We start from the raw sequence: 10,118 nt of genomic DNA, 5'->3' as shown, positions 1-10,118 counted from the left end.
TATCGACAATCTCGGAGTTCTGGATGGAGTTCCGAGTCTGAAAGTCCGCTTCATTTGCGTGCAGAGCTGACATCTGCAAGCGCAACAAGAACACTCCTCTGCTCTTCCAGAGCCCCTGTTTGCTCGCTCTGTTTACCACACCACATCACATTTGCTTGTCAGAAACAGACTTCAGACTGATAAGTGGACATCCAGGACTTCGGTGCACATCTTTGTAAAGGAAAACCTTGCAGAGGCAACAGCACAGTGCTGTCCTCTATGAGTTGATACTTCAAGATATTTGTTTACTTCAGTGTTTCCTGTATTCGGAAGGAAAGCAGGAACAGAACACAGAGGCAGCTTTGTCCTTATTGATTGGTCCCCGTGAGGCTGACGTTTAGCATCAGTTAAGGTCTCTGGAAAAGGATCTTATAGGTATGTGCTGAACTTGATTATTCGTAGACTTTCAACAAGATTTAAGTAATTTATAATTTGATCTGCTGTCCCCTGCTGGCCACAGTTTAAAACACACAAAATGATTCCGTCATTAAGTGAAATTTAATACTTTATGCACGGAGCAAAGTTGTGCAACTAAAACAAGTTTAAAAGGTACCGCTGCAAAGCCGAAGAACATGGCTCTGCATTTCTGCTTCAGTCAGTCAAGCCACACTTATTAACAAATTAACATTTGCGGGGTGTCAAAGATGAATGGCTTTGTCTTACATACATGAGCATTTCAGTAGTACTTAGCCAGGCAAATCACGAAACAGCTGTTCAAACATGAGTGAAGACCTACAGTGAAAATCTGCACTATGTTAAGCTCTTGCATCAACTGGCTCAGTGGTACAGTAATATAAATGAACTGAACGGAGTTAACCCCTAGATACTGCCAAAGAGTGAGTTCTGCTGAATCCCACTCAGAGCGGAACCAGACGCATATAGCAGTGGGCAAGAGAAATTGATGTTACCTTGCCAGACAGGCCTGTGCAAAACATTTGTCTGAAGCAGGCTAGAGAAACGTATCAGGCCTCTTTCTCTCCCACGTGGCCGGCGACTGTGACAATGGCGAGGTGCGGAACCTGCGCCACAGAACCCTTTACGGAGAACGAATAACGGCGAGTGAAGGAAAAAACAGACAGCAAGCTGATGTGCACATACTAAGTCGCTTTTATTAATACAGAACTGCATGCTACAGAGACTGTACAGCATAAACATTTATTCATTACAAAAACATGGTTTGGGAACCATTTCAAATAATGGGGAAAAAAAAATGGGGGAAAAAAGAAAAGAAAAGAAAACTAAAACAGAAATTAAAAGCTAAGAGCATAAAACAGAACAGGAACATCACAGCCGTTAAGGAAACATTCAAACTATTCATCATTAGCATCGTAATAAACCAGAGAAGAGATGGGCGGCTTACGGCCGTGTCAAGTCCACTACGATGGCACTGAAGGGATGATTCTCTTGTAGCCTTTTTACAGCTTTTTGCAACATCAACATGCCTATGTTTTCTATCTACCTATACGTAGTAGTGTACTTCAAAGTGGCAGTCTGTGGATTTTTTTTTTTTTTTTTTTTTTTGTTATTTAATAGTTTTTTATGAACCTCCTAATATACATAATTTGGCCCTTGAGGGTTTATACAGTATGACGTCCGTCTTAAGTTTAAATTTTAATATTTGACAATCTGCTACCAAACACATTTGTTATAGCAACATTTATACTACATACATAGCAATCTATGTAACGTCACAGCAAAGTATGGTTGAAAAAGAAAACAAAAAGAAATGACAACCAAACAAACCTACAGCTTTGTAAGAGGGGGAGTGAAAATTATCACAAATTTTGGCACGGAAAATCTGTACACAATTCTACAGTCCGGTGGAGATGAGACTGTGCAATACAAAAGACGGGCTTCCAACAAGAGTCGGCTAGGAAAGACATGGTACCCACTGTCCCCACTTCAAGTTTTCTTTTCTTCTGTTGTAAAATGGCTTATAGATATGTTTCTAGAAATTAAGTTGTGCATACATCTGTTTTGGAGACTCTGCACTGTTTTGGTGGAATTCTGGTCTTCTGCAAAAGAAATTAATGTCAAAACAGTAAATCAATTTAACTTCAAAACCGCCTTGTAATAATGGATCATATATATATATATATATATATATATATATATATATATATATATATATATATATATATATATATATATATACATACACATATATATATATATATATATATATATATATATATATATATATATATATATATATATATATATATATAGTTGCTTACATTAAAAACAAATTGTACAATGTATTAAGAAAATGAAAATATTTCAAAAAAGGGACAACATACAGGATACAACAAGCGATCTCTAAAGCAATAAATACTACAGGTCCTAGCGTTGTGACATTGTGTATTGAATACCCCAATCCCTCCCCACCCTACCCCACCTCAACAGTCCCCCAACATCACTCCAACTGAGTCTACCGACCCCAACCCAACTCGACCCCCCCCCCCCCAAGTAAACAACGACAAAAATAAAAAATAAAATAGACAACGCAATGGAACAATGCATATTAACACAGTAACCCCCCCCCCCCCCCCCGATATTTCTGTACATTTAAACAAGAACAAGTAACATCACAATTAATGTTGTTCCTCAGTTGGAGAAGTGTCTCCACGGTCCTCATGCCCTCCACGATTTGAACAGGTGTGAAATGATTGGTTCACAAGCTCGTATTTAATACAAATAATGAAGGAGAACCAATTCTTTCAGAAAAGGGCTCACCGAATCCTCACCTAACCTACTTTTATATCTGTCAGACTACATAACAATTAAGCATTTTTTTCTGTTGTACAGTTGAACACTAACAAAAAAAGCAAAAAAATAAAAAAAATAAAATAAAATAACGTCTTAAAAATTTGGCAGATTCACAAAGCTATACTCTACAACTCGTTGTACTTTTATTATCAATATTATAATTATAATAATTTCATTTATTTTAGATAATGACAGGTCAAATATTGACCAATGAACTTTGATAAAAGAATTAACTAAATTTTCAAAGCCGTATGGCACAGAAAACCGAGAAACAGAACGAGGAAGAAAAAAACAGAGGCAGCAGACAGAAGGGCAGAGCTGTATAGCTGGTAAATCGATCCTAGGCTAGCCTAGTCTATGGACTTGGTAACGAGCGAAAGCGGTTGCGTGGGGGCAGAGCTGGGCAGCAGAGAATGGGAGTGACACACCAATGCAGGCTGCGAGGAGGCGGAGCCTGAGGGGCGGGACGATGACACGTCTGAAGGGTCCAAGGAGCTGTTGTGGGCAGAGCCGGGCGTTTTGCCCGCACCCGAGTTGTCCAGCAGAGATAAGGGCGGAGGCGGGGCCATGGAGAGATGTTGGTGAGGGTGGTGTGAGGACAAGACCAGAGGAACAGGCTTCATAGTCAGTGATAGAGGTTGCATTTGTTCAGTCTGTGGTTTGGGCTCTTTCGAGGCTGGGGAGGTGGTGACCATGGAGGGCGAGGATGGGGGGGACTCTAGTAAGCTTCCATCCGAAGAGGGAGGACTGACACAGCTGCCTTCACCTTGAATGTAGCGAATGCACTTCTTTTTTCTCCTGCAAACAGAGAGCAGGCCTACAGTTTACCTCCTACATAATCACTTTCCAGCTTGCCAGAAGTCTCAGAGCAGTAGCACCCATTTAAATGCACATTTGCTACACGTGGACATAAGTCAGCACGCGCGCACGTACACGAACACACAGCTAGGTGCACGATTGCATACGTGCACGACCAGTTACTGTGCGACAGCGTGCAGGCCTCGGCATGGCCGGACTGGGTTTGGCCGCTGTCGCTTACGGGGTGGTTCCCCTCGGCGAGGCTGTGCGTCTAAATGGATGCTATTGCTCCCCGACAAGGCCAGCGCGGACAGCCGAGCAGGGGCGAGCTCGCTCTCGGCCACCGGCTCTCCCTCGACGTCTATCCCCGTTACCACGCATGCAAAGAGACGGCAGAGAGGTGCGAACACGGAGGACGAGGAGACGGACAGACACAGAGGGCAGACGAGGAGACAGCGGCAGGAGTATGAGTGATGACGAGGAGTGCGGGGAGGAAGGGTAACCGCCTCGGAGGCTCGGCGGGACACGGTGAAAGAGGCGAATGCTCTCTCCCTTTGCCTTTGTTTTTCCCTACCAGGATAACAGAACGAGCTCGAAACAAAGAACTCGGCCCCGGCACAACGAAACCGCCGGGGAGCCCGTCCGGTTTACACATCAGCTTGAATTATTACACTGGTCTCTTTTCCATTCTTTTTTCATGTCTCTTCTCTGCTTTTTTTTATTTTTTTTTGGCTCGCTCCTTGGGGGGGGAGTTCAGATGGAGAGGTAAGAGGTTAGAGGAGACGCGCTCCTCTCAGCCTGCCCCTAAGACATGTGCATGAGCGCTCTGCGCAGAGGTCGCGGCGCCATGTTTGCATGCGTGCTCGGGTCAGAAGCCTCCCTCGTCTGCGTCGCCTGCGGCCAGCCAATCGAGCCAGCCGCACGGGCAACGGCGCAGCAGCGCCGAGCCAGCACGCCGAGAGGGCCGGGAGAGGGAGAGAGAGAGAGCGCCAGAGACACGGAGAGATATTGAGTGAGGGAGTGAGAGAGGGAGAAGGAGAGAAAGAGAAAGAGAGAGGAGAAGAGAGAGAGAGAGAGAGAGATTTCCTCGTCTCCAAGGTGACTGGATACATACCCCGTTTTGAATCAGGAGAGGAGAGAAAGAGAGAGAAACCAAGGAGAAATGGAAAGAGTGAAAGTCTCAGTGTACCTTGCCCTAGCCTGACCTGACCCCCCCCCCCACAAAAAAAAAGAAATAAAGAAAAAGAACCAGCTTTCTCTCCTGCCTAAAGGCCAAGTTAAGCTATTCAGCCTCTACTGCTGTAGGTCTGCAAGACAGAAGAGAGAAAAACAAATAGTGGATAAGAGGACAGACACAGGGGAGCTACAGAGTAATCAATGATGGAGCTCAGTGAATAACTGTAACCTTTAAAAAAGAGTCATTATTAATCCTATTCAAATCCAGGTAAGGATTGTTTCCTAAGTTATACCCCTGCCTGGTCTTATGCGGGTATAGGTTTGAGACAAAAAGTGCGAGCGAGAGAGAGAGAGAGAGAGAGAGAGAGAGAGAGAGAGAGAGAGAGAGAGAGAGAGAGAGGCAGAGAGGCAGAGAGACGAAGACAGAGGTACAGACTGTCTGGGAGACATATTTAAGAGGTACAGGGATGAAACAAGAGAAATGGATAGGGCTTGAGAAAGAGGAAGACATTTTGATCCAGACACAACTACCCCGTCTAGATAAGGGGCATGCAGAACTTAAGACGTGCTTTCAGCTGTACACAGCTGCGAAGAGGCACACTGTACACAGTGTGTCCCTTCAGGGTCAGAAATGGCTGGACGGAGCCAAAAAAGAAGGGACAAACGGTTAGGGCGGATTCGTCTCGCGGACAGCGGTAGCAGTGTTGATCTGAAGTGCTGTTCAACTTTAAAAAAGCGCTTCGTTTTGCATGCCGTGAACTGCTCTGTGCACGCTCTGGACGCGCCCCGCAGAACAGCTCATGCTGGTGCTATACTAACTGCCTGTCAGAAAGACGCAAATAAGCTAATATCCATTTTTGCGAGAGCCCTATTGATTCTAAGTATCTGCCCGTGTTCCTTATTGATTTCTGCATCTCGGGGGGAATTACGGGAGATGCACTTTCCAGGAAACGGTGCCGAGCAGGGTCTTTTAACCTCCCAGTTTCCTAAATAAGTGCACAATTACCACCGGCTCTCCCGGTGCCTCCCCAGCACCCTGGCTCTCCCTCCGAGAGTGGGTGGGGGCTGGATGGAGAAGCCACGCCTCTCCGCGCTGTCTCTGTTCTGCCGAGACTCTGCTCGCTTCTGAACTAGTTGCCCGGTTATGGGGGCACGGCTGGGATAAGCCGTCACGATTTAAGTCTTCCAGCAGCGAAGGCCAGCGCGGGACGACGCTGGCGTTGTTCTCTGAATGAACACGTCGTAAGTAAGGACGTAAGCTGGGCTACGGGAGCAGGGAGGCAGATGGAGCGCACGCGGTACACAGAAGGGTAACACGACGGAGCGATGAGGGCGGGGGCGTGTGGGGGTGTGGTGAGGTGGGGTGGGGTGGGGTTGGTGGGGTTGGAGAGAGTACAAGCATGACACAGAGAAGGGTATTACTTAGCAGAAACAAATACCTACCATCAATATATTCCCAATTCAAAGACTGCTTGTGTTAGAACAGAAAGACAAGAGGTTCGGACTGAGTAAAGGGTTATCAGGGGAGGGGAGGGGAGGGGAGGGAGGGGAGGAGCGAGAGCAAGAGGCTACATTACAACAAAGTTCATACAGAGCGCCAGTGCAGGCGGTCAACAGAGCAGCAGCGTACCGCAGGGCAGAACTTGGACAGTCCACATGGGTGCAATCGTGAAAAGTGGTGGAGGTGGCCTTCACGGCGATTCTTTGTTATTTCTGAGTTAATCAACTCCAGATGCCCAATCACAGTACCAGATCAGCAGCTTAAGATTACACATGCTGAGCCACTTTCTGCCCCTGGACCCCGGCTGCTTGGTTAGATCTACCGCGAGACCCATCAGTCCGTGAGACAACAGAAATGAACCAGTTTGGCAAACATAGAGGGTGGGCAAAAGAAATGAAAAAAGCTGACGTGATCGGGAGAAGGAGACACACATCACGGTGAAAGCAGTGAAGAGAGGAAAACGATCTTCATCTTTTTAGAGCCATCATAAATCATCTACATCCTCCCAAGAGTGCCACTGAGAATATACCTGCAGGGTTTACACCACAAACTGAGCTGCTCAAGCCCGAACAAGGCACGACACTTCTTAGGGGTATTTGCATCTGTTAGCCAAAGAGGTAGACACACAAACACAAGAAGGGAAAAAAAAAAAAAAAAAAACAAACAAAAAAAAAAAACCAAAAAAACAAACAAACACACAAATGTCATGTCATTTGGACAATGAGGCATGTAGCTAGAGCATAGGCTTCAGCCGTGGACACTGGCATTGGACCTCCCTGGACGCTTACCAGCACATGCCACTCCCAACCCCTCTCAGCCATGCCCCCTTGGTGATGGCCTTTAATTTGGACCTTTTTTTGGTCTTGGGTTTTTTGTACGGAGACCGTATGGTGTGAGGGTGCTGCGTGTTGACAAGAAGCACACGTGTGTGCACGCGTCCTCAGCTCAGGTCTGGTCCTCAGTCACGGACCAGACCGGCCGCTCGTCTCGGCTTTACAAAACCGAGGCCCAGCTTCGTGAGCACAGTTCAGGGTCCTGGGTTGTGCAACCCCACCCACCCACCCCTGCACCAAGCACAGTCGCAGAGCGGCTGACCGACCCACGGGTGGCAGAAGCTGCAGCTCGCGAAAAGGGTGGCATGGAGAGAGAAAGAGAAAGAGAGAGAGAGAGAGAGAGAGAGAGAGAGAGAGAGAGAGAGAGAGAGAGAGAGAGAGAGAGAGCGGGGCGGGATGTCGGAGGACAAAGGGAAGGGACAGAGTGCTAGCGAGAGCCAGAGAGAGGGACGAGGTTCCAGTGCGCGAGTTCCCCAGCTGACGCCAGCTCTAGCCTACCTGCCGGCACACCATATACACACCTGCACGGACCACACCAGTTATTCTGCTGATCGAGCCCAAAACGCGCACGACACTTCTTAGGGGCACTCAGGTCTGACCCGGTGAAGGGGGAGGAAGCCAGCAGAGGGAAGGAGAAATGGCCAAAAAAAACAACAACAACAAAAATAAAAAAACAAAGAAAAAGAAGAGGGAAATAAAATGGAAACCAATGAACCAATGCAAACCACTAAAGTCATAGCACTTCATTAATGTTTTCCCCATAGACAGGTTCAAATTACGGCATTTAATAGTGCAGGATTCCATTACAGTCAAGACTGCAATATTCTGTTAGTATTTATTTAAGAAAAGAATTTAAAAAGCCAAACCAGAAGCAAACCAATATAGAAGTAAATGAATAAGAAAAAGAAATGAAACCAAAATGAGAGCACACACACAGGCAGACTTGAGAGGAACGAACGGAACAGAAACTCGAGAAGGAGAGTGAATGCTTGCTTGTTAAAAGAGGGCAGAGGAGCGCGTGTAGCAGCAGATATGGTTACAACGTCTGCTGTGCGGGCTTGCCGTTAGCTCTCTGCTCTCGGCCGGCGAGGGCGCAGGGGGCGGGGCCATAGGCAGCGGTGGCAAAGGTAAAGCGCCAGAAGGGGAAGGGCAGTTAGTGGCAGCCAGCGGAATGCTACGGAACGCCGGAGAGAGCAGCCGAGTCCTGGCCCAGGCTCGCGTTCAGCCGTCTCTCACGCCGGCGCCCCGGGAGGAGGTGCGGGGCAGGAGGGTTCGACATGGGTGCGGGCGGTGGGCGGGGCTGGAGGCAGGGCCAGAGGCAGGCGGGGCGAGCAGAGACAGGGCCAACCCCACGCTCTCATACTGGGGAAAGGGCAGCCAGGCCAGCTACTTAAGCCAGTAGATTAAGGAGGTTTACCCTGATAACATCTCTGGTTACTCTTGGCAAACGATTAGCTTTGGAACTTTTCTATAAATATACTGTAACTTATGTTTGCCAAATGGGAGAGCTTTATTAACGCTGGACTCTTTAACATAGAAGCATCTATAGGAAAAACTGTATTATGAGCAAAGAAAACAACTGGAATTGAATAAACATAGTTGGAGCAAAGTAAACTGAGTAAGCAAAACAAATGATTTCTTAAAAAGAGAATTAAGGAGCAAATGAAAAAGAACATTTAAAGATATAGCTAACATTCACAAAAAGAATTTGTTAAATATTGTAAATATACAGTATATTGCACAAACATGGCTAAATAAATAGGTAATAAACTAAAAGAGGGGGAAGAAAAGCAAGTTAGTAATTGAAGACTTAAAATGACATTAGCACCTGTAATCGGAGGGAGTGAAAGGCAAGGATTTGGAAAATATTCTCTGTGTTCTGAAAAAAAAAGAACAGATAGAGAGGCCTTCAAAAGGGGTTCCATGACGGAAAGACGGCAAATACATCAATACTGTGCATTTCTCCTTCACAATAATCTCACAGTGTAGATACAGAATCAGAATCATGGTCAGCAAAAAGAAGAAAGTCGAAAGAATAAATCAAAGAACCAGCAAACCTCCTTAATTTAGAGATATGGGTGATTTTCATTCATTCACAGACTTCTTTGTGTAAATGACGTAGCAGTGTGAAGCATGCAGCAGGCAAACGGTGCACAGGAAGCACAGGCCGCGGCCACCACAGGCATGGCGGGGTGGGCAGGGGGCCGCGGCGCGACGCGCACATTCCCAAGACTCACTCGTTCTCAGAACATACATCTCACAGTATGCTAAATGCTGGTGGGAGGGGGAGGAGTTCATGCATATTCAGTGTTATTAGTGCTTGACATGGGGCTAGGGTGGAGGATAACAAGCAGTCTCACGTGTAAATATTGCACTGGGTAGCATAACTCTATACAAAATGAGGCAGGCACAAAAAAAAAAAAAAAAAAAAAAAAGGGATGAAGACGTAGGGGAAAAAAAGCCGGACTTTTATCTCCGAGATGTCACCCTCACGACAGATGATGGATCTGCTCTAACATGAGACATAATTGCGGCTCACTTACCGTTGGCCTCGGCTTGCTGCTTTTCCCTTTTTCTCTTCTTCTTTTTCCCCTGTTGGTTACCCCGCCACAAAAAGAGAAACAGACAGGAACCTTAGTTATTATACTGCAGAGAAGACCCAGACATGAAATGAACATGAGAGACCCGTGTTTTCACTCATTCATTTATTCATGCCGGAGCCTGAAGAACAGAACTGCCACTGCAGGCCAGAGCAGAACTTTCCCCGACTCCCCCCCCGCCCTGCTTTTTATGTCTATTCCTCTGTTTCGAGCTACTCCTTAGATTTCTCTCTGTTGTGAAACGATTTAAGGCTCTTGAGGGTTCTTTCAAAGAGTCTGATTACTGCGGGAGAGAGTTGGCAGAGGGATGAGAGCACTTCTCTTCCCTGCTCGCCTCTGGGGCCTCAGAAAACAACTTCGCACCCTCATGGCCTCGGCTGTGCTCGCCCCTCGAGAGACCGC

General features: G+C 46.6%; 1 protein-coding gene across 30 annotated transcripts in view; it reads right to left on the bottom strand.

Annotated features, from left to right (window-relative positions):
• Nucleotides 1-2,594: 2,594 nt before the first annotated feature.
• tcf7l2 (transcription factor 7 like 2) overlaps nucleotides 2,595-10,118 on the bottom strand; it is an 83,153-nt gene continuing 75,629 nt past the window's right edge. For 6 of the 30 annotated variants that reach the window (XM_035533443.1, XM_035533444.1, XM_035533448.1 and 3 more), the window contains 4 exons: nucleotides 9,660-9,708; nucleotides 8,945-8,995; nucleotides 7,638-7,710; nucleotides 2,595-3,606 (listed from right to left, as the gene is read on the bottom strand). In XM_035533443.1, the coding sequence (XP_035389336.1) occupies nucleotides 3,159-3,606; nucleotides 7,638-7,710; nucleotides 8,945-8,995; nucleotides 9,660-9,708 (621 nt within the window). In that variant the 3' untranslated portion in view covers nucleotides 2,595-3,158. Of the gene's footprint in view, nucleotides 3,607-6,224; nucleotides 6,287-6,811; nucleotides 6,886-7,637; nucleotides 7,711-8,944; nucleotides 8,996-9,659; nucleotides 9,727-10,118 lie in introns of those variants that run through there. The other 24 variants (XM_035533439.1, XM_035533442.1, XM_035533441.1 and 21 more) reach the window with 16 other exon arrangements.

Source organism: Electrophorus electricus, chromosome 14 (assembly GCF_013358815.1).
Source record: "Electrophorus electricus isolate fEleEle1 chromosome 14, fEleEle1.pri, whole genome shotgun sequence".
NCBI classification, from domain to species: Eukaryota; Metazoa; Chordata; class Actinopteri; order Gymnotiformes; family Gymnotidae; genus Electrophorus; species Electrophorus electricus.
This window is presented reverse-complemented; position numbering and strand designations above follow the sequence as displayed.